Here is a 25,731-nt window from a genome sequence, read left to right on the forward strand (position 1 = left end):
AAATATTTTGACATTGTTATGTATCAGTTATTAGTTTTTTTATTTAGGTTTTCTATATGCTTAACAATTTTTATTCACTTCATTGAAATGAGTGAAGTCGTCTTTCTACTAGTGTGTTTCCATTTATTTTGTTTCATATTTCAAGTGATTTTTATCTAATGAATATTGATCCTAAGTTATTTGGTGCATAGACATTTCAATACTCTTATGGCAGATTACACATTATAGCATTACAAAATATCATTGTTTAAGTCTTGCTTAATATTTTTTGACTAAGTTTTATCTTTTTATTTATATTTGCCCAATCTGCACTGGCTCATCCTCTGTTTTCAGCTTTTCTGAATTATTTTATTTTAGTTAGGTTTCTGATATGGTTCGTGATTCAATCTGAAATTTTTGTGTTTAAATATCTAGTTAATTTACAGAGTATTATATATCTTTGATATAATAGTTGAATTTTGTTGTCTATTTTATTTTATATTCTTTTAGTCTTTTGCTATATTGGCTTTATTGATTTTTTTTAACTAATAGACTTTTGTGAGCAATTTTAGTTTACAAAAAAATGAGCAAAAATTATAGACTTACTATATACCTCTCATTCCCCACCCCCAACAATTTTTTTTTTTCTTATTCCTGGCAAGCTGTGATATTTTTAACATCTTACATTAATGTGTTTTATTTGTTACAACTGATGAGCCAATATTGACACATTACTGTTAAAGTTTATAGTTTACATTAGGGTTCACTCTTTGATACTTTCTACAAGTTTTGACAAATGTATAATGACATGGATTCACATTACACTATTATTCCTATGATACTGTACAGTCCGCTGTGCTTCACCTGTTTATCCTGTCTTCTTTCCACCCCACAATCCAGTTTCCACTGGAGATCTAAGTTGTTAACCCTAATGAGCTACAGTAGTAATAATCTGGTTATGACAAGTAAATTGGTTTTATTCATGTTTGAAGAAAACAACTGCAACAATTTGTGATTTTTTTTATTTTTATATTTTTATTGATATTTTTATTGTCTCCATAGTTTTGCCTTTTCCAGAATGTCATCTAGTTATATAGTATGAAGTCTTTAGATTGGCCCCTTTTGCTTAGCAGTATATGCCCAGTGGCTCACCCCTGTAATCCCAGCACTTTGAGAGGCTGAGGTAGGTGTATCTCTTGAGGCCAGGAGTTTGAGACCAGCGTGGCCAACACGGCGAAACCCCGCCTCTACTAAAAATACAAATAAATTAGCTGGATGTGGTTGTGCACACGCCCGTCATTCCAGCTCCCTGTGTGGCTGAGACATGAGAATCACTTGAACCCAGGTGGTAGAGGTTGCGGTGAGCCAAGATTGCACCACTGCACTCCAGCCTAGGTGACAGAGCGAGACTCTGTCTCAAAAAAAAAAGAAAAGCAAAAAGTTCCTTAAAGCCAGAGACAATGTCGTCTATTCTTTAAATCATTTTCATGTATTATAGGAATAATAGAAAACCAGTATTTGATATGTGTATATGGAAATTTAATAAATGGTAAAGATGGTATTTCTAATCAACATAAAAAGATAACCTATTTAATACATGCTTTTGAGACAAATCAGTCACAATTTGGAAAAAATAATCATTTCAATTTCTAAAACCATTCAACAAAACAGTACCAGATTGATTAAAGACCTAAATAAAAAAATTTTAAAGGAGGCAGCCTAACATAACAATTAATATCCAGAATTTATAAAGAACGTGTGTAAATTAATAAGAAAAAGACAAAAGTCCAAGAGAAAAATGGGGAAAGGCGATGAATAGGCTATTCATGAAGGAAGAAACCCAGATAGTTAGTAAATACAACAGTATGATACTTTAGGAGTTATAGGGCATTAATAAAATGACAGACGAAGAAGTCAGATTCCTAAGTGTTTCATAGACTAACTTAGTGGAGAACTAGGGTCCTGTGAATGTCACTGCTAGTCAGATACTTACTCCTCCTCAAAGAAGAGTGAGTAAAAGGCAGGGCAAGAGTCCTTGTCCACATCAATGGAAAAGATATATTTTCCACTGATTGTTTTTCCATAAAATAACATGAAATCATACATGTTATAACATGAAATGTTTTATTCCAAAAATAACATGAAATGGTATATGATATATGAAGAGAAATGATATATCAAATGTCTGTGAGGGATTGGGACTATGGGGCTTTGATGGACTGCAAATATATATATGAAATGGTAGAGCCAGTTTAGAGATCCATTTGACAGTTTCATTAAAGTTTTAAATGTGCACATCCTATAATTTACCTCTTTTACTTTTGGTATCTACTCTCCAGATCATTCATACATGAGCACAAAGAAGCAAACGCAGGAATATTCATTCCAGGAGAGTCACAGCAAATAATTTGAAACAGTCTAAATAATCATTAATAAGGAGGTAGCTAAAAATACTGCTATGTTTCTGTATACAGCCATCCTTTAGTATATTTGAGGGATTGGTTCCAGTATCCTTCATATACCAAAATCTACACATACTCAACTCCCACAGTCGGGTATGGACTGTGGAACCCATATATATGAAAAGCCAGCCCTCTGTATACACAGGTTTGCATCCCATGCATACTGTATTTTCAATCCACATTTGGTTGGAAAAAAATTGCATCTAAGTAGATGCATGAAGTTCAGACCCATGTTGTTCAAGGGTCAACTCTAAAACGTTATGGAATATAATACAGCACCTAAAAGATAAAAGAGTAAATGGGACTCTTTATTAATATGGAAATATGTCTAAAGCATTGATTAATGGAATAAAATAATATTGAATGAAAAAAGCATCTCCATATATTAGATTAGCATGTAAATTTAAAGAAAAAAACTGGTAAAGTGTGCACCAAACTAATAATAGGAAAGGCAACTGGAATTCGAGTAGTTAGGAGTCCTAAAAGGAACTTTACTTTTTTATTGGAATAAAATTCATGTAACATAAAATTCACCATTTAAAATTGTACAAGCCGATGACATTTAGACATTCACAGTGGTGTACAACCATCACCACTATATAGTTCCAGAACGTTTTCATCACCCACCTGTCTATCCGTTAAGCAATCATCCCCCATTTTTTTCCTCCCCACCAACCTCTGGCAGCCATTAATCTGCTTTCTGTCTCTGTGGATTTAGCTATTCTGGATATTTCTTACAGAATCATATAGTATGTAGCCTTTGTTTCTGGCTTCTTTTACTTAACATACTGTTTTTAGTTTTTCATCCATGTTGTAGGATATGCCAGTTCTTCATTTCTTTTTATGGCTGAATAATACTCCATTTTATAGATGAATTATAAAAATATATGGGGTGTGTGTGTATATGTCTATGTATATGTGTATATGTCTATATATATAGACATATACACATACACACACACCCCATATATTTTTATAATTCATCAGTTGATGGGCACGTAGGTTGTTTCCACCTTCTGGCTGTTGGAAGAGTGCTGCAGAGAACATTGACATACAGTATATGTTTGAGTCATTGCTTTCAGTTCCTTTGGGTATATACCTTGGAGTGGAATTGTGGCATCATATGGTAATTCAGTTTACCTTTTTGAAGAACCAAGGGGCATTATATTCTGAATGAAAAAAATATGTTGCTTGACTGGGAAAAGTGACTTATGCCTGTAATCCCAGCACTTTGGGAAGCCAAGGTGGGAAAGTTGTTTGAGGCCAGGAGTTTGATACCAGCCTGGGCAACATAGCAAGACCCTACCTCTACAGGAAAAAAAAAAAAAAATAGCCAGGCATGGTTGCATGTGCCAGTAATCCCAGCTACTTGGGAGACTGAGGTGGGAGGATCACTTGAGCCCCGGAGATTAAGGCTGCAGTGAGTGCCATGATTATGCCACTGCACTCCAGCCTGGGCAGCAGAGCAAGACCCTGTCTCTTAAAATAAATATATATATAAGCTTTAAAAATAAAAAACAGAGGCTGGACATGGTGGCTTATGCCTGTAATCCCAGCACTTTGGGAGGCCAAGGCGAGTGGATCACCTGAGGTCAGGAGTTCGAGACTAACCTGACCAACATGGCAAACCCTGTCTCTACTGAAAAATACAAAAATTAGCTGGGTGCAGTGGCATCTTCCTGTCACCCTAACTACTCGGAAGGCTAAGTCATGAGAATCGCTTGAATCTGGGAGGAAAAGACTGCAGTGAGCCAAGATTGTGCCACTGCACTCCAACCTGAATGGCAGTGAGACTCTCTCAAAAATAAATAAATAAAAATAAAATAAAAACAGAAAATGGTTGAAAATCTGAAAGTGAAAAAGTAGAAAATTATTTAAAATTTGAAACAGGATGGGCACGGTGGCTCACGCCTGTAATCCCAGCACTTTGGGAGGCTGAGGTGGGCAGATCATGAGGTCAGGAGATCGAGACTATCCTGGCTAACATGATGAAACCCTGTCTCTACTAAAAATACAAAAAATTAGCTGGGCATGGTGGCCGGCACCTGTAGTCCCAGCTACTTGGGAGGCTGAGGCAGGAGAATGGTATGAACCGAGGAGGTGGAGGTCGCAGTGAGCCGAGATAGTGCCACGGCACTCCAGCCTGGGCAACAGAGCAAGACTCTGTCTCAAAAAAAAAATAAATTAATTGAAAAAATAAAATAAAATTTGAAACAGATTTAAAAGTATTTAGAAAATAAAAATTTACCTATAAGCTAACTCCCAGACATAAATTATTGGTACTTTTGGAATATATCCCTCCAGTCCTTAAATTTTGTTAAAAAAAAAAAAATGCATGAATTTAATTTCCAAGCATACAGAGATAAAATTATGAGTTTTTTTATTTTTTTCCTCAATTTTAATCCCCTCCCTTTGAGTTTTAAAATATTTTTGTGAATATTATTCTATTTTTCTGTGCTGCAAACCATTTTTTCAACACCTAACACGATTTAATACAAATTGGTCTGCAAATCACTTTGTTTACTTAACAGTATATCTTGCCTATTCTAATCAGTTTATATAGATCTCTGCTTCATTTTTTAACAGCTGCATGATATTCCATGGTATTAATATATTGTAATTGTTTTATAGTCTCCACTCTTAAGGGGCATTCCCATTCTTTAAAGTAGTGGTTCTCAGATATCAGCATGTATTAGAATGACTTTGGGACTTTTCACAACTAATTGTTGGGTCTTATCTCCCCCTGATTCACAGGTCAAGGGTGAGCCTGAGAATTTGTATTTCTAACCAGTTTCTTTACTATGCCGTTGTCTGGGGACTGTACTTTGAGAACCATTGTTATAAAATGTGGTGAGCCTGGTTGCTGTGAATGATTACTGTTTGGCGAGGATTTGAACAGGGTGAAAAATACAGTGTACTTATGTGAGAAAGTATATATGAAAGTGAGAAAAATACTTGGAAGAGGGAACAAAGAATGCTAGTGAACTTGTGTTCCGTTTTCTGTATTTTAGAGCACTTTTGTTTCTGGTAAACTGCGTGTGTGTGTATGTTTAATTGGTGTACCCATCTGTGGCAGGTTGGAAGATAGGATCACCATTCAGGAAAATGAAGTTTCTGAAGATGGAGTCTCAAGTACTGTGGACCAACTTAGTGACCTTCATATCGGTAAGCATCATTGCATTAGTCTAATTACTTTCTGGAAGATTGTCAGTGATTATTAACATCAACCTGTTTTATTTGGTTAATATATAAATAAGAAAGCATTCCTTATCAGTCATCTCAGTCATTTTAAAAATATAGGCATAGCACAGTGGACTACATTAATAAGCCTGGATTGTAAAGCAACATGGCAGTGAACGTTTTTGGTCAGTTATTTTATTGGATATTCAAAATGAAAAGAATTACTTGCCAAAGCTAAGCCAGGGTACTAAGGACATTAAATAAATTGTCTTCTTTTTTAAATAGTATTAGCTAAAATATAAGAAAGGTAGGCTGGGTGCAACGGCTTACACCTGTAATCCCAGAGCTTTGGGAGGCGGAGGTGGGAGGATCACTTGAGGCCAGAAGTTTGAGACCAGCCTGGACGACATAGCACTACTCCATCCTACAAAAAAGTTTTAAAATTAGCCAGGCGTGGTGGCGTGCCTGTAGTCCCATCCACTCAGGAGACTGAGGTGAGAGGATTGCTTGAGACCAGGAGTTCAAGGCTGCAGTGCAGTAGCACTGCACTCCAGCCTGGGCAATAGACCGAGACCCTGTTTCTTAAAAAGAAAAGAAAAAATAATTTTTTTCATCTAACCTATAGGAACAAAGATAAACTGGAACTAAGTATGTATCTAAATAGTGTATTTTTTCACATTTCTTTGGATTTTTTTTTTTTTTTCATTTTGTTTTTCTTGAGAGACAGGGTCTCACTCTGTTGCCCAGGCTGGAGTGCAGTGGCTCGATTATAACTTACTGCAGCTTTGAATTCGTGGGCTCAAAAAACCCTCACATCATCCTCCAGAGTAGCTGGGACTACAGGCATGCGCTCCTACACCCAGCTAATTTTATTTTTTGTGGAGACATAGTCTCACTTAGTTGCTCAGGCTGGTTTCAAACTCCTGGCCTCAAGCAATCCTCCCACCTTGGCCTCCCGAGGGGCTGGGATTAAAGGCATTAGCCACCATGCCTAGCCTTGTGTCTGTATTGTAGAACTTTCAATATAATGAAAGTACATAACAAATTAAATCAACTCTCTGAAGATAAAACATCGTATCCTGTTAAAGATTATTCAGAAGGTAATATACTGACACACATATTTTGATTTTATTTTCCTGATATGTGGGTTTTTTGCTAGAATTTGTATTACATACTGTGCTTTATCAACATCATGTAGAACTTTAAGTACTGTATAGACTTACCACATAATCTCTCCTTTCTACCACAGAGACTGGAGCCAATGATTCTCAGCACTCTAAATGTGATGTAGATAAGTCTGTGCAACCAGAGCCATTTTTCCATAAGGTGGTTCATTCTGAACACTTGAACTTAGTCCCTCAAGTTCAGTCAGTTCAGTGTTCACCAGAAGAATCCTTTGCATTTCGATCTCACTCGCATTTACCACCAAAAAATAAAAACAAGAATTCCTTGCTGATTGGACTTTCAACTGGTCAGTTTGATGCAAACAACCCAAAGGCAAGTATTGTCCTCAAATGGGAAATATTATCCATTCGATCACGTGTATTATTGTTTTTCTTTTGTAAACCGTAATATTGAGTTTTAATCTCTTTACACAGACACAAACACACATCCAACAAAAACCTCCATCTTCTGAGCAAAGGAATTGCAATTGGGAGTACAACTTGGATAAAGACTATTTCATTGGCTTCCTGTTAAGGATTTTTTTTATAGAGTCTTTTACTTGAGCAAAAAGTCCCTTATATACCCTCATGCACTATTGCTCTTTCCCACTATCCAACCTGACTTCCATTTTTATTATCACACTAAGCTTGAGCAATATATCTAAAAAAGACAGAGGTAGAGGAGCTATATTGCCTAATTCGTGTGTAAAAACATTAATAGATATTCATATGCACTTTCTCGTAGAGTTTTTCAGACCTCTTTTCTCACTTGCTGTTTTGAATATATGTAACCAATTTTTTCTTATAAAAAATATCTCTACAGAAAATGTTGAAACGCAGGTAAAATAAGAAATATCATTTGTTATATTACTTCTCATATAATTTTGCACATACGTAACTTTTACCAAAATAAGATGTTATGTATACTCTTTATAACCTTTTCTATTCAATATATATTATGACGTTATTGCAAATGCCATTATTACAATACTGTGATGAAAACAGCACTTTGTCATTGTCACATATTCTCTTTATATCATCATTAACTGAGCTGCTTATCATAATCTTTTTACAAATCTGTTTCTATTGTCGTACCTTTCCGCTTTAATTTTTGTTGTCGTAATCACTACACCTCTTATCTTTGTACATATCTACAATTATTTCCATAAAATAAATTTCTATAAGTGGAATTGAAAAGGTTATATTGTATACTGCCTCATTTCTAAATAGTTTATAGTTCTGTCAATAGTATGTGAAAGCACATCTATTTCTCTGAATGTTAAATACCACCCACTATTATCATTTACTTAGAAATTATCTATTTAACAAATGAGTAATGGTATTGATTTGTATACATTTATGTTTCTGTGTTTTACAAATGAGGTTGGGCATTTTTTATTTATTTTAGCCTGTAAAGGAATGAATTGTCTGAATTCTTTAGTCCTTAACTGTTTTTTAAATATGTCATTTTGGCCAGGCATGCTGGCTCATACCTACAATCCCAGCAGTTTGGGAAGCTGGGGTGGGCGGATCTCTTGAGCTCAGGAGCTCGAGACCAGCCTGGCCAACATGGCGAAACCCCATCTCTACTAAAACTACAAAAATTAGCTGGGCGTGTTGGTATGGGCCTGTAATCCCAGCTACTTGGAGGCTGAGGCAAGAGAATCACTTGAACCCGGGAGGTGAAGGTTGCAGTCAACCGAGATTGAGCCATTGCACTCCAGCCTGGGTGACAGAGTGAGTCTCTGTCTCAAATAAATAATAAATAGTCATTTTGATTTTCAGTTTAATTTTCCAACTGGGTATGCTTCCATTTTGTGGAGTATTTTCGTATGCTTGTCTTAAATTTAGAGATTAAGTTTCCTCATTTATCTAATATCAGTCAGTCTTTTGAAAGGTGTGAACTACCAAAACACTTACGATCTTCAGAGTTAGAGAGAAAGGCCTATAGATAAGGACTATCATACAATTCATGTACTTTTGTAGTAACGATGTATAGCCTATCTTTAGCTCAGAGCTTCTTAATACCTTATTGCCGTCTATAAAGTTAATATTCTTTGCATAATAGATTTGATTGTTTGATTGCCTTTTGTGACCTTAGTTCAGCCTTCAGAGTTCTGTAGAAGAACTTACTCTGGAAGTAACCACAGCAAAGTAGAAGCAGCAATGCAGATTTCATGTAGAAGACTATGAGGAAAGAGGCAAGAAAAAACACTAGAAAATTAAAGCAGTCTGTAGCCATTTAGGAAAAGAACACAAAACCATCCCTGCCCATTCTGTAAATATTTACATAATCTGTTTACTAAGGTGGGATAATTTAACCTTTTATAAGCATGTTTAAAGCTCTTTTTTGCAAATGTTAAATTACTAGTGGGATTATTTTCTTGGTTGAGGAAATTCCCCTTGTGCTTTGGATCCCGCCTCCTCACTCTTCAAGGAACTGACTCCATTAATTTTGCCACTCTAACCTGTGTCATCAACTTTTTCTATAGTGGATCATTTACTCAACATACACGTTCTAATAAATCTCATCAAAAATAGCAAACTTCTTTTGAGCACAATATCCTTGTTTAGCTACCTCCCCATTTCTCTACCCCTTTTGCAACCAAGCATCTTGACTGTGTTGCAGTCTCATTGCAGTTTCCACATGCATTCACTTCCCAATACATTCCAATATGGCTTTTTAGCTTTTTAAAGCAGCTCTGTTCAGATCATCAGTTACAAGTATGTTGAAAATTCTCTGCACCATTTTCTCTTTCACCTTTCTTAGCTTTTCTTCTTTCAACAGAGTTCATATATGCTGTACTATTAAATTCACTTTATCTGTTGATTCCCTTTATATTGTACTTTCCTGGTTTTTCTCTGAACTCAGTAGTCACTCTTCTGTGTCCACTGCTGGTTGATCCTACTCTAACAAATTTCTTAAAACTAATGTGTGTTTTTCTACTGTGAAATATACTGTAAATGTCAGTTAAGTCAAATTGGTTGATATTGTTGTTCAAGTCTTCTACATCTTTACTGATTTTTTAATCTATTTGAACTATAAATTGCTGAGAGAAGATTGAAATTCTTAACTACACTTGTGTAGTAGTCAGTTTCACACTGCTATCAAGAAGTACCTGAGAATGAGTAATTTATGAAGAAAAGATATTTAATCGACTTACAATTCCACATGACTGGGGAGCTTCAGGAAACTTAATCGTGGCAGAAGGCGAAGGGGAAGCAAGGCATATCTTACATGGCAGCAGGAGACAGAGAGAGAGAGAGAGAGAGAGCGCACGGGCACAAAGGGGGAAGTGCCACACACTTTTAAATTGTCAGATCTCATGAGAACTCACTCACCATCACAAGAATAGCATAGGGGAAATCCGCCCCTATGATCCAGTTACCTCCTACCAGGTCCCTTCACTGACCCATGGGGATTATAATTGCAGGTGAGATTTGGGTGGGGACATAGCCATACCATATCAACTTGTATAGGTAACTATTTCTTCTTTCAGTTATGTCAGTTTTTATTTTATGTATTTTGAATTTCTGTTTTGAGACAAATAAAAATTTAGTATTCCTATGTCTCCTGGATGAATTGATATGTTTATGTTTATGAAGTATTCTTTTTGTTTGATCATGTTGTTCAATGTCCTTACTGATTTTCTTTCTACTTATCGATTACTGAAAGGGAGTGTTGAAATTTCCACTCAGTTGCATTTAAACTAAGAATCAATATGTCTTCTTAATGGATCAACCCCTTTGTCACCATGAATTGAATCCTTTTATCACTGGTCATATCACCTTGTCTGAAACATTTTCTCTGGTTTTATTACAGCCATTCCAGCTTTCTTATGCTTAATCTTTATATGGTATATATACATTCTTTACTACTCTTAACCAAACATTTTATATTTAAAGTGGATTTCTTGCAGTTAGCATGTTAGTCGAGTCTTGTTTTTAACAAATCTAACAATCTCTTTTAATTGATTAGACAATTTACATTTAATGTAATAATATCACAACCATATGATCGGGTTTAAACCTACCATTTTGCTATTTATTTTCTATTTGTCTGATCACTTTTTTGTTCCCTTTTTACTTTTATTCTTCCTTCCTTTGGATTGAGTATTTTTAGCACCTTATTCTATCTCTACTGTTTGTTTTCAAGATACATCTTTAGCTTAGCATAATCTCCCTTCAAGTGATATTATACCACTTCACATATGTCATAAAAGCCTTACAACCATAGACAGTCATGCACCACATAATGACATTTCAGTGAATTACAGACCCCATATACAGCAATGGTCCCATAAGATTATAATAGAGCTGAAAAATTCCTCTCACCACCTAATGACATCATAGTGTCTAGTGTCACAGTGTAATGTGTTACTCACATGTTTGTGGTGATGCTGATGTAAACAAACCTACCACACTGCTAGTCCTATAAAAGTTTAGGACATACAATTATGTACAGTACCTAATGCTTGACAACAATAATAAATGACTGCATGCCTGGTTTATGTATTTTTAATGCTTTACTTTTTATCATTATTTTGGAGTGTTCTACTTATTAAAAGAAAGCGAACTGTAAAACAGCCTCAGGCAGGTCCTTCAGGAGGTATTTCAGTGCATACCTTCAGGAGGTATTTCAGTGTATAGTGTATAGTTGTCACAGGAGATGACAGCTCCATTCATGTTACTGCCCTTGAAGACTTTCTAGATTAGAGGTGGAAGACAGTGATATTGATGATCCTGACCCTCTTTAGGCATAGGCTAATGTGTGTGCTTGTGTCTTCAAGTTTATAAAGTGAAAAGATTACAGTAAGCTAAGGTTAATTTATTGAAGACAGAAAATTTTTAAATACATTTAGTGTAGTCTATGTATACAATGTTTATAAAGTCCACAGTAGTCTACACTAATGTCCCAGGCCTTCACATTTGACTCACCGACTTACCCAGGGCAACTTCCACAAGCTCCATTCATGGTAAGTACCTATACAGGTGCACCATTTTTAATCTTTTATATGGTATTTTGACTATACTTTAGTGTTTAGATAGACAGATATTTACCATTGTATTACAATCTTCTATAATACTGAGTGTAGTAACATGCTATACAGGTTTGTAGCCTAGGAACAATAGGCTGTACCACATATCCTAGATATGTAGTAGGCTAATATCATCTAGGTTTGTGTAATTACACTCTATGATGTTCACACAATGACAAAGTTGCCTAACAACACTTTTCTCGGAGTGTATCTTTGTTAAGCAAAGCATGACTGTACTTCTATTCCCGTCCTGCCTGTTGTCCTTCGTGGTATTGTTGTCAGGTATTTTTCTACCACATGTTATAAATTCCACAATACATTTTTATTATTTTTGCTTAAGCATTCATTTATCTTTTCCAGAAATCAGAAATTGAGAAAGTCTTTTATATTTACATATTTACTATTTCTGACATTTTTGGTTCTTTTGTGCAGAATTCAAGTTTCTATCTGGTATTATTTTTCTTCCACTTTAAGAACTTCCATTAACACTTCTTACACAGCCCTGTTGATGATGTTTTTTTCAGATTTTGTTTGTGTGAAAGTGTTTTTATTTCACCTTCATTTTGAGTGGATATTTCACTAAATATAGAATTATCTTGTCTTCTGGGTTGCATTGTTTCTAAGAAATATGTGAGCTTTCTTATCTTCGTGTATATAGTGTATCTTTTTCTCTGGCTTCTTTTACAGTTTTCTTTTTATCACTGGTTTCTAGCATTTTGATTATTAAGTGCTTTGGTAAGGTTTTGGGGAGTAAGGTTTTGGAGTAAGGTTTTATAGGACTAGCAGTGTGGTAGGTTTGTTTACATCAGCATCACCACAAACATGAATAATGCATTACACTGTGACACTATGATGCCATTAGGTGGTGAGAGGAATTTTTCAGCTCTATTATAATCTTATAAGACCATTGCTGTATATGGGGTCTGTAATGTGTGTGTGTTTATCCTGCTTTGGGGTTCATTGATCTTCTTGGACCCTTGGGTTTATACTTTTCATCAAATTTGGAAATGTTTTGGCTATTATTTCAATTAAATATTTTTTTCTCTTTCTCCCTACTCCCTTTTCTGTGACTCCAGTTACGTATATGTTAGACTGATACCGTTCCACAGGTCACTAAGATTATGTTCATTTTGTTTTCAGTCTTTTTTTCTCTCTGTACTTCATTGCGAATGAATTCTATTAGTATGTATTCACGTTTACTTATCTTTTTTCTGCAATAATATACTATTAATCCCACTCAGTGAAACTTTTATTTTGATATTGTATGTTTTATCTTTAGAAGTTGTTTTTTGTATCTTCCATTTCTCTCATTATGTTCATGTTTATCCGTTAATACTCCATTAAAATAGCTGGCTTAGCATCCTTATCTGCGAGTTCCATCATCTGTGTATCTTTTTCTGTTGACTTACTTTTCTGCTGGTGATGGGTCATATTGTCCTACTACTGGGTATGTTTTATAATTCTTTATTTGAAGGTGGACCTTGTGAATATTATATTCCTAGGTCTCTGATTTTTTTGTTACTACTGTCTTCCTGTAAAGAGTGTTGGGTTTAAGAGAGTCAAGTTACTTGTGGATATATTTTATACTTTTAAACTTTGTTTTTAAGCTTTGCTAGGACAAGTGTAAAGTTGTCTTCATTCTAGAGCTAGTTCAGCTTATTTCCAAGGCATGACCCTCTAGGGCCTCCACTGTACATCACAGGTGGGTCTTGAGGAAACACCTCTCTCCCAGTCAGTTTGATCATCTCCTACCTGGAAGCGCTCTGAGCATTGTTCAGTCTACAACTCCCCAGTTGTTTTGGCCTAGCTTTGTGAAGTTTCATTCTATACATATTCGTGGCCTGTGCTCATCAAAGACTCAAGAAAACTACCTTGCAAAGTTTTGAAGTTTTTTTTATTTTTCAAATAAAGCTCTCTCTTTTCTAGTCCCAGAGTCCAGATATTTTCTCCAGGCAGAAAGCCAGTTTAGTGGTAGGGTTTAGTTCATTCATTTCCCTTCTCACAGGGATGACAGTCTTGTGCTGCTTATTGTTTAATATCTAAACACAATGTCATGTATTTTGTCATGTATTTTGTCCAGTTTTCTAGTTGTTTCCTGTGGGAGGTTAACTCTGGCCATTATTACTCTCTCATGGCCAGAGCTGGAAGTCTCCAGAAGATAAATGTGATATTTCTTTTTTTTTTTTTTTTTTTTTTTTTTTGATACGGAGTCTCGCTCTGTCACCCGGGCTGGAGTGCAGTGGCCGGATCTCAGCTCACTGCAAGCTCTGCCTCCTGGGTTCACGCCATTCTCCTGCCTCAGCCTCCCGAGTAGCTGGGACTACAGGCGCCCACCACCACGCCCGGCTAGTTTTTTGTATTTTTTAGTAGAGACGGAGTTTCACTGTGTTAGCCAGGATGGTCTTAATCTCCTGACCTCGTGATCCGCCCGTCTCGGCCTCCCAAAGTGCTGGGATTACAGGCTTGAGCCACCGCGCCCGGCAAATGTGATATTTCAAGGCTATATCCTGGGCCTTCTTTATTTGCATTTGCTTCCCAAGTAATCTGACCCCAAGGCTTTAAATATAATTTATATGCTGATGATACTCAACTTCATTACTCTAGCTCTTTCCTACAGATTATTCATCTATGTCATCAATCTATTAGTCATATCAACCAATTATTTCCTAACTTCTCTTCCTCATTCTGTGGCTACCTGTGTGAAATCCATTGTCCAAATAGAAACCGGAAGTCTTTTTTAATATTATAAATTATGTCAAATCACAGCCATGCTTAAGATTTCAGTGGCTTTCTGCTGCTTAAATAACATTCAGACTCTTTACCGTGGTCTACAAGGTTTCATGTGGCATTGACTGCCTCTCTGTCTGGCCTCAAAACATTTTTCTCTAGCTCATTCTAACATTTTTCCCTTGATACACCACGCCCTTTCCTGCAGTAGAGTTTGCACTTGCTGTTACCCTGGCCTGAAATGAGCTTCTCTTTGTTCTTTTCAACTGTGACTCATTATAGTCTTTCAAGTGGAGCCTTGGCTTCATTTCCCCTTCTAGTAATTGCCATCCCAAGTAATGTCAGACATCATCATCTTGGCCATCAGGTTGGAAAATTACAGTTATAGGACATGCTACTGCAGCACATACAGGAAACTCTAATATAGTAGTTGTTAGCTTTTCAGCTTCACTTATTACACTGATTTTATTTAAAGTGTATTTGTGAATGCACTTAATCTTTTTTTAATGTTAGAGACAGGGTCTTGCTCTGTCTTCCAGAATGGAGTGCAGGGGTGCAATCACAGCTCACTGCAGCCTCAACCTCCTGGGCTCAAGCAATCCTCCCACCTCAGCCTCCTAAATAGCTGGTGAATGCTTCACTATGCCTGGCTAATTTTTAAATTTTTTGTAGAGACAGGGTCTCGCTAAGTTGCCCAGACTGGTCTAGAACTCCTGGACTCAAACAATCCTCCCACCTTGATCTCTCAAAAGTGCTGGAATTACAGACGTGAGCCACCATGCCCAGCCAAATATGCTTAACCTTAGTCTTTGAGTATCTGATAACATCTAGACATTTATGTATGTGTGATACCTAATGTGAGGATTGTTAACCAGTACACCAAAGATCTGTCTTAAATAAGATGTACATTAGTATATCTTCATGCTCTCAGTTTACTTTGGTGAGTAGTATAAGAAATTTTCTAGGAAACTTTTGTATTTACCTTGAGGATGTTGTTGTAAATCTTATCTACCACACAGTTTGAGAAGGAACAAATAAGTGAAAACACTTATAATGCATTATGATAATTCCTGTAATGGAGAGATGAATGTGGGATAGTGCGACTACTGAAGAGGAAATGATTAAGTCTGTCCTAGAACAAAGAAAGATTTCTGAAAAAGTTTGCATGGTGGATGGGACATGCAGAACATTTAAAGCAAAATAAACTATCTTTAACATGAGATAACACAGTGTGTTCGAGGAATTACAGCTAGTTCTTAGTAACTCAGATGTGAAGGAGGTAAGATTCCGGTCATTCTTATCCTTAAGCAGATGTCCTTAGTTTTCAAATTTGTGGGATCCTTTCCCCGGTTTCTAGAAAATGTCTCTCTTTTTTCTGAATAAAGGAATGCAATGTCTTAAAGAGATAAAAGTGGAACTGTTCTTGTGGCCCAAGTCCTCCCTTGTCCTCTTGCCCCTACCCCGCCCTACACCTCACAAGCAGTTCCTTAGCCACATCTTTAGAGACCTAGAATTCTGGGAATATGCTCTGGATCATGATACTAAGGCATTCTTCTAATGTACTTTAAGTGGCTCTTTTTGCAGAAACTAAGATGTAATGACAGTAAACTGAATTACATGTTTAAGCAACCATACAGATAGTAGTTAGTGGCTTAGTTGATCACTATAAGACTGGCAATCAGAGTAATGCTTTGATTGCCACCATTCATCAGCAGGGCTATAAGTGTTGACCTGGAATAAGCACGGTTATTCCAGAAGACTGCCCTTCCTTTTATGCTACATATTTGTTTATACCCTGCTTCAGACCGGAAGAATTGATCACATCCAAATATACAGGTTGTGCTAGAGAATATGCATTATAAATCAGCAAGCCACTAGCGACTATTATACACAGTTATTAATATTGAATATGAGATTTATTTGATAGTCAAAATGAAAAGAGAATTATAAACTATGCCATATTCCCCAGAGGAGAGAAATATATAAATTGTTTAGGGGAATAAATGCTTTCCTTGCTTCTTCCCTCTGTAAGAGATTTCTCTACTGGAGTTTTCTATAACAGCCAATAAATTCTGTAACCTGTGATAACTTCAATACTATTTCTACTGTAAATACAGTAAATGATTTTATAAGGTAGTTACAAAGTGACTTGCTAAAATGAGATATTATAACACTTGGAGATCACTGAAGGTTAGTTTGTGAAAGGTCAAAATTAAACAGTCTAAAATTGTTGTTTTCTCATGATTTTGTTTATGTAAGGACAGATTCTAGATTACCAAATGAATTAGCCACTTGTCTTTGAAAGAGTCACATTTTGCAATAAAGCTTTTAATAGATTATTCAGTGGATGGCACTGCAAAGGCATGCCATGCAGTACTCTGTGTTGTTGGCTGATAACTTAGAAATCCAATGAGGCAGCGATACGATTGATAACCTATAATGGAAAATGACTATAACTTAGACTGTAGTTAGGTGGCCAGCTGTTTTTGTTAACGTAGGTTACAGAGCAATTTGCAGTCAAAACTGGAACTTCTTCATGAAAACCTTTTTGTTCATTCACCATTTTGTTCATTCACCATTGAGTAATGATCAGTTTGTTTTGAACCATGGAGCCTTAACGCTAGAATTTTAACATGGGTACCATGAAGAATGTTTGTCTAAAATAGATTCTTATACCTCGCATCTAAAGGTATTTGTTTTAATACATCTGGAGCAGAGGTCAGGAATATGCATTTTTGGCACACACTGTAAGTAATTCTGCTACTGGTGGTCCACATTCCCCACTCAAGAAAACTGCCACAGATTACAGTTGACCTAATGCAGCCTGGAAAGTGTTTAAATTATGTTATATGTCAACCCTCTTTGACTGCTAAAAATATTAATAATGCCTCAAAGGAATGTCTAATTTTGAGTGCTATGCCTTTCCAATGAACTACAATTATGAACACCTTATCAAATACATTCATAAATATTAAACAAGTTAATTTTCTATATAGGGTTATTGGATAACAACCAATAAAATTTTGGAAAGAGGCTACTAATATGATGTTTACTTCTTGGTGGTAATAAAAAAGTACCAAATTTAAGACCATATTATCAGAGTAATACAGATTATACTGACCTTTCTGTTGTTACTAGTAGGATGTATGACTGTAACTCATTAAAATTTAAGCAAAATAGTAGAAATCAGAAAACAGCCTTGCATTGTCCATAATTATTAATATTTTTTATCTTGGGAAATAACTATGAACTACTTTGATTTTGCAAAGGTATCTAATAAAAGTATACTAATTATTAGTGTAATAGTAGCTGGCTAATAGTGTGTGCTATATACTGTTCTAGCTGCTTGATCTATAATTACTTCTCACAAGGACCCTATGTGACAAAGACTTTTTTTGAGACTGAATCTCACTCTGTCACCCAGGCTGGAATGCAGTGGCACAATCTTGGCTCACTGCAACCTCCGCCCTCTGGGTTCAGGCGATTCTCCTGCCTTAGCCTTCCAAGTAGCTGGGATTGCAGGTGCCTGCCACCATGCCCAGCTAATTTTTGTATTTTTAGTAGAGATGGAGTTCCACCATGTGGGCCAGGCTTGTCTTGAACTCCTGACCTCAAGCAGTCTGCCCACCTCAGCTTCCCAAAGTTCTAGGATTACAGGCGTGAGCCATCGTGCCTGGCCATTAATACTGTTGTCTCCATTTTACAGGTGAGGAAATTACAGTGCAGAGAGGTAAAGTACATAGTGTGTCAGTGTAGATTTTGAAGGACGTATTAGTGACATGAAGTGACTGATCTAGTTTCTTACACAAAGACTGATTAAAGGTCATTTAAAATTGTACTTTCTGTTTATCACTAATTTATTCATAAAATAACTGTTGCCTGTGGTGACGTACTTGCTGCATTGCCATCTTATATGAAAACTTGCCTGGAAAACCTTGGAATTTGTTGTAGAGGAATGTGGCATAAAATTTAGGTGTATTTGGGAGGCCAAGGCGAGAGGATCCCTTGAACCCAGGAGTTTGAGAGCAGCCTGAGCAACATAGTGAGCCCCATCTCTACAAAAAAATTTTAAAATTAGCCAAGCATGATATCACACACCCACCTCTAGTCCCAGCTGCTTGGGAGGCTGAGGTGGGAGGATGGCTTGAGCCCAGGAAGTCAAGGCTGCAGTAAGTGTTCATGCCATCACACCCCAGCCTGGATGACGGAGTGTGACCCTGTCTCAAAAAAAACTTAGCTGTAATATTTAAATATTAATAACTGTAGTTTGAAGGAGTAAAGAGTTACTTTAAAAAAAAAAGTGGCATAAACTAAATTAACACCACACATCTGTGGTGTTAAGTGAACAGAATGGTAGAATTTATAGCCCACGAATCAGAACAGACTGAAAAGTTTGGGTCCGTATATTCAGTGAATTCCATCAAAGAGACATTCAATCTCAGTCTCCTTCCCTCTCTCTCTCCTTTCCTCCCTCTCTCCCTCTCTTTCTCCCTCTCTCTTACCCCCGTCAGTCTTATTCCAGCAGAGACCTATGGCTCATGAAACATAGATAAGCCTTTCACCTTTCTGTTGTCAGAACTGTTCTCTGGTCTTGTGGTGATAACTTTTCTAAGTTCAGAATTCCCAGAGTCAGGATACTTTTCTTCCCTAAAAGTATCATAAGGCAAGGACTAGGTCTGTTTTCAATCACCATTATATCCTAAGCATCTACTACACAGTTAATGCCCAATAAATTCTATCTGTGGATAGAATGTATTCATCAGTTAGGGACTTTTCACATATGATTGCTTTGTACCTTACCAAATCTACCTTTGTTTTGAGAAAGGAATAGGCCAAAGAAGTCCAACAGTAGAAGATAATGGTGAAGCATTGTTTAAAGTTCATTCTCTACCATAAACCTTTCCTTTTCTTGGTCCTGTTAGGGAGAATTCATCAGTGATGGGTTTTGATTAAAAGCCTTTTACAAGGAGGCTTTTAAAAGTAGAAATCAGTTGGCCAGGCATGGTGGCTCAAGCCTGTAATCCCAGCACTTGGGAGGCCGAGGTGGGCAGATCACGAGGTCAGGAGCTCAAGACCATCCTGGCTAACATGGTGAAACCCCGTCTCTACTAAAAATACAAAAAAATTAGCCGGGCGTGGTGGTACATGCCTGTAGTCCCAGCTACTCGGGAGGCTGAGGCAGGAGAATGGTGTGAACCCAGGAGGCGGAGCTTGCAGTGAGCCGAGATTACGCCACTACACTCCAGCCTGGGCGACAGAGCAAGACTCCATCTCAAAAAAAAAAAAAAGTAGAAATCGGTCTATGGAAACACTGTTCCACCTTCAGAAGGAACAAAGGTAGAACAGGTGATAAGCAGTTTAAAGCCAGTGATACAGTGTTGTATTCTTCTCTAAAGAACAACAGTTTCTTTAAAAGTGCAAACTGATGAAGCCTGTTTGGTTGTCCTCACAAGTGGATACAGGATGAATTTGTGGAGTTCCCACCCCTCTGCTTCTCACTCTGAGTCAAGCTATTGTAAGGCAGATTCATTTAGTCAACAAATATTTATTAAATATCTACTATGTGCCAGGTACCACTCTAAATTCTAGAGTTACAGTAATGAGGAAAACAGACAAAAATCCTCTGCTTATGGAGCCATTCTAATTGGAGAATATAAATGATAAAATACATGATCATAAATAATTGGAAAAATTGAAGCAAGGCTGGTGGAGAAAGTTTGTGTACATGAGCTCCATTTCTCCTCCATCTTATCTGGAGCCTGCTAGTCAGGTATGAAGGTATTCTTCAGAGGTTACTCCTGGCTGGGATACATGCCTTCATAATTCAGTTGAATGGTCTGTAAGCCAACATAGATTTGTAAAGATTGAAATCAAAACTTTGCATTTGTTATGATTTTATAAAGGGAAATTATCAATATATTTTTTCCAATCGAATTTTTAAAAATAGTAACATTTTCAAGATTTGATTAATTTATAATCCTATGAAATCTGAAGTAGATTGAGATAAGAAAATTACCTGCTAACTCCGCTTCATTTGCAGCCAGTTAAAATGACATAAAAGTCAGTCATGGCGGTGCACAGTGGCTCACATCTCTAATCCCAGCACTGTGGGAGGCTGAGGCAGCTGGATCACCTGAGGTCAGGAGTTTGAGACCAGCCTGGCCAACATGGTGAAACCCCATCTCTACTAAAAATACAAAATTAGCCAGGTGTGGCGGCACATGCCTGTAATCCCAGCTACTCGGGAGGCTGAGGCAGGAGAGTCACTTGAACCCAGGAGGCAGAGGCTGCAGTGAGCCAAGATTGCACCATTGCACTCCAGCCTGGGCAACAAGAGCAAGACACTGTCTCAAAAAAATAAAAATAAAAAAATAAAAAAGTCAGTCATGACCACCGAGGTCTTAAAAAAAACAAACAAAACCAAGAAAAAAAAAAAAAGAGTCAGATAAAGATCATAATATCAGTTTTATTTTTGATAAAACCCTGCTGGAAAATGTGGCTTAAATTTGGCCTAAAATCATGCCTCTCAATATTTTCCTCCAGTGACTAGTCCTTGGAATCTGAAGAACAAACTTCCTTAACCCACAATAAGAGCTTTATATCCATCAAGCTCCAGTAGCAGTAAGACTGAGAGTGAGACCCGTCTTGTCCCTAGAAAGCTGGCGTAGGCCTGAGCTATTTGTGCTCACCACAGGGCAACAGAAGGGAAACAGGATACGCATGCACTTTGTGGCAGGCAAATCTGAGAAAGAACAGGAAGGACACACACTTTATTGTCAGTGCCCTCTTGCAAATTTGCCTTCAGTCAGCTCGTGTTTCTTCACTTTAGGTGATAGTGAATAAGGGATGGAGAGAGACCAGATGTGTTTTGTGGATAGGGAGTGGGATGAAAAACTGATCTCCTTTATGAAAACTTGAGAATTTCTTGTTAAAGCAAATGTAAAGTGGCAAAAAAATGATTAACGTATAATTCACATAAATAGCACATGTACCTTAGATGTCTTTGATTTGTTAAAGTATTCCATTCTTAGATAATGTCCATAGTTTTTGCCTTTGGGAAGTGTTCCTAATTTTTAAATTAATGTTTTAAATCCATTTCAAGCCTGATTTATGGGTTGAAGTAAGCAGATATTCACAGAGGTTTATTCTTAGGGAGCAGCAGCAGCATTTAATTGCAGTAAACAGGCTAAACAGATGTGCCCATCATAAGCCATTTGGTAGTGTAACTAGAATACCACTACTTCCTAATTTCATATGAAAACTACTGAAGCTCAAAGAGTGAATTAGAATAATTTTGAGTAGAATTTTTTTTTTTTTTTTGAGACGGAGTCTCGCTCTGTCGCCCAGGCTGGAGTGCAGTGACGCAATCTCAACACACTGCAAGCTCCACCTCCCGGGTTCATGCCATTCTCCTGCCTCAGCCTCCAGAGTAGCTGGGACTATAGGTGCCCCCCACCACACCCAGCTAATTTTTTCTATTTTTTAGTAGAGACGGGGTTTCACCCTGTTAGCCAGGATGGTCTCGATCTCCTGACCTCATGATCCGCCCACCTCAGCCTCCCAAAGTGCTGGGACTACAAGAAGTAGAATTTTTTAGTTGAAGTTCAGTTAATGCAAGTAATACTGAGTTCATTCACTATGTTATATGGTTCTCTACATCTTTGAAAAAAATAGAACTAACCAACAATAAAAACTGAAGGAAACATTTTAAGGTTCCCTAAAATTTTGTACTCCTGTTTGAATTTTTAATGGTACCAAATGCTAGATGTGTAAATTATTATGTAACAATCATGAAAAAAAAACAAACTATACATGAAGTAAGATCTCAGGCAGTGTGTTACATAGATGAGCAATTATTTTCAGAAAGAGTTCTTTTTGTGGATGTTAAAACTATAGAATATTGTTTAAACAACATAGAAATAGTAGAATCAGAATTATAGAACTGAAAGTGTTCTTTTATAAAATTCTCTTGTCCAAAGATGAATAAACTGCTTCAAACTTATTAGTCTAGTATCCAGAATCTACAAGGAACTCAAACAAACTAGAAAAAAAAATCCCATCAAAAAGTGAGCAAAGGGCGTGAACAGACATTTCTCAAAAGAATATAAACATCCAACAAACATGAAAAACTGCTCAACATCACTAATCATCAGGGAAATGCATATTAAAGCCACAATGAGATACCACTTACGCCTGCAAGAACAGCCATAATTTTTTTTTTTTTTTTTTTTTTTTGCTTTTCTTTTCTTTAGTTTTTGAGATGAAGTCTTGCTCTGTCGCCCAGGCTGGAGTGCAGTGGTGTGATCTCGGCTCACTACAACCTCCGTCTCCTGGGTTTAAGCAGTTCTCCTGCCTCAGCCTCTCAAGTAGCTGGAATTACAGGCACACGCCACCACACCTGGCAGATTTTTGTATTTTTAGTAGAGACAGAGTTTCACCATGTGGGCCAGGCTAGTCTCAAACTCCTGACCTCAAGTGATCCACCTGCCTCAGCCTCCCAAAGTGCTGGGATTGCAGGTGTGAGCGAGCCACTGTGTCTGGCCAAGAATGGCCATAATTAAGAAATCCAAAAACAATAAGTGGCCGGGCACGGTGGCTCACACCTGTAATCCCAGCATTTTGGGAGACCGAGGAGTGTGGATCACGAGATCAGGAGATCGAGACCATCCTGGCTAAAACGGTGAAACCCCATCTCTACTAAAAATACAAAAAATTAGCTGGGTGTGGTGGCGGACGCCTGTAGTCCCAGCTGCTCAGGAGACTGAGGCAGGAGAATGGCGTGAACATGGGAGGCAGAGCTTGCAGTGAGCTGTGATCGCGCCACTGCACTCCAGCCTGGGCGACAGAGTGAGACTCCGTCTCAAAAAAAAAAAAATAATAGTAAGTAAAACAATAGATGTTGGCCTGGATATGATGAAAAGGGAACACTTTTACACTGCTAGTGGGAATGTAAATTAGTACAACCACTATGGAAAATAGTATGGAGGTTCCTTAAAGAACTAAAAGTAGAACTATCATTCAATCCAGCAGTCCCACCACTGGGTGTCTACCCAAAGGAAAAGAAGTCATTATATGAAAAAGACACACACACACACACACACACACACACACACACACACACACACATACGCCTGTTGATAACAGCACAATTTGCAATTGCAAAGATATGGAAATGACCTAACTGCCCATCAACCAAAGAGTGGATAAAGAAAATGTGAAATATACGTACCTCGGAAGACTACTCAGCCATTAAAAGGAATGAAATAATGTCTTTTGCAGCAACTTGGATGGAGCTGGAGGCCATTATTCTAAGTGAAATAACTCAGAAATAAAAAACTAAATAGCATATGTTCTCATTTATAAGTGGGAACTAGTGAATAAGTGGGAATTATAAGTGGGAATAAGTGAAGACACAAAGGCATAAGAGTGGTATAATGGACTTTGGGGACTCAAGGGGGGAAGGGTGAGAGGTAGGTGAGGGATAAAAGACTGCACATTGGGTACAGTGTACAATACTTGGGTGTTGCATGCACCAAAATCTCAGAAATCACTGCTAAAGAACCTACTCATGTAACCAAAAATCATCTATACCCCAAAAACTATTAAAATAAAATCATTTGTATTGTTAAAAGATGAAAAGGAAAAATGAAAATAAATAAATAAATAAATCTACAGGGAAAAAAACCTCCAAAGCCAAGGGGGAGTAAGTGGGGGGACTTATTAGTCTACCAGGGAATACTGTGAACATGAAGGGCGTATCCAGTTGATAGCTGTCAGATTAGTGGGTTGGTATAAACCTGTTCTGGCAGGTAAGTTGTCAAATTACATGACCACTTGAAATTTCTTTTGGTTAGCAAAAGGAGTAAACTAGAATTGAGATTATTTTATCAGGGCCAAAATGTATCTTAGCCTAAAAAATATTGCATTATTTTATGTAGTCCCCTCAAATTTAAGTATATAATGCTTATGTGCTATTTATTGGTACCTAAGGAAACCATTTCTGGTACATAGTGCTAGTTTATAATATACATGGTTCAAACCAATAAAATAACAAGGAAAGTGTTATTCTGCAGACAGTGGGAAATTCAGCAAAAGAAATACTTTCGGTACCATCACTAAGTGATTTAATAAGCAGTGTACTTTTACCAACTTGTAGTTCCTAACAGTTTTTCCCTTGAATGTGAGAACATTTAAATATGTTCAAATAATGGAAATCTTTTTCATTATTCTCAAAAACAGATTGTACCAATAAAATTGGCCAAGTATATAAATTTTCATTAATATGCTAAACATTGTGTTTTCCTCACAGGCTCCCATCTGGTGAAGAGTTCTTATCAGTGCCTTAGTAAGTCATGTTTCAAACCTCACAGATTCCTTTAGGGTTAACCCAGCTGTGAGAGTTATGTATGTAGGTAGTTGTTTCATAGCTCTGTCTATCTATCACATTCTAATTGTTGAAAGGTTGTTGGACAGAGGCTATTTCTATTATTCCTTGTCTTATACAGTACAGATTCACATTTTCAACACCTCAACTGTGCTTTTTTCTTTCCTCAACTCAGTTGGCTGAGTTTCTTCTTACTGTTCCTACAAATTATACTCAGCATTGACATCAAAGTGCTTGTCCTTCCAGCCTTCTGTTCCAGTGAGAAAGGTTTCACTCAGTCCCATAGTCAGGGAAGCACTGATAGGCTTCTCTCTGCACTGATTTGAGGCCCCTGATTTCACCAGTATGTGGCTAATCAGCAGTTCCTACAATTGAGTGATAACAAGGGGCCATCGATTATGTGTGGTGGCGCTTAGCCAAACTTCAGACTAACGTGCTGCAGCATTTGGGCAAGACTGTGTGGGGCAAATTGACCACAGGAAGATGAGAGGAACATTTAGCAGAAACACCATGAAAGAGGAACAAATGGGTCATGAGTGAGAAGGAGAAAACAGGTAGTTTCTAGCACTGCCTGATTCCTGAGAGATAATCCAAGTCCATTCCATGTGTATACCTAAATAAACACCTCTCCCACTTTTCAAAGGTGGTATCAGGGAATTCCTGTGCTAGAACCCAAACATAACTCACAAGTTTAGTTTCCTGTGAAAAAAGACTGAGCTGAAATTCAAGATAATTAGGTTCTAGCTTTATGCAAGTCACCTTTGAATCCTCTAGCTCTAAAAATATTATATATATAT

At 37.2% G+C, this 25,731-nt stretch overlaps 1 protein-coding gene across 1 annotated transcript in view; it reads left to right on the top strand.

The window, feature by feature from the left end:
* The window catches only part of NEK1 (NIMA related kinase 1), a 203,017-nt gene that overhangs the window by 159,667 nt on the left and 17,619 nt on the right, over positions 1–25,731 (top strand). Inside the window, exons 30-32 of the mRNA XM_017863295.1 lie at positions 5,518–5,606; positions 6,871–7,189; positions 24,860–24,895. Of these exons, the coding sequence (XP_017718784.1) occupies positions 5,518–5,606; positions 6,871–7,189; positions 24,860–24,895 (444 nt within the window). The remainder of the gene's footprint in view (positions 1–5,517; positions 5,607–6,870; positions 7,190–24,859; positions 24,896–25,731) is intronic.

Source organism: Rhinopithecus bieti, unplaced genomic scaffold (genome assembly GCF_001698545.2).
Source record: "Rhinopithecus bieti isolate Rb0 unplaced genomic scaffold, ASM169854v2 scaffold_66246, whole genome shotgun sequence".
In the NCBI taxonomy this organism is placed as follows: domain Eukaryota; kingdom Metazoa; phylum Chordata; class Mammalia; order Primates; family Cercopithecidae; genus Rhinopithecus; species Rhinopithecus bieti.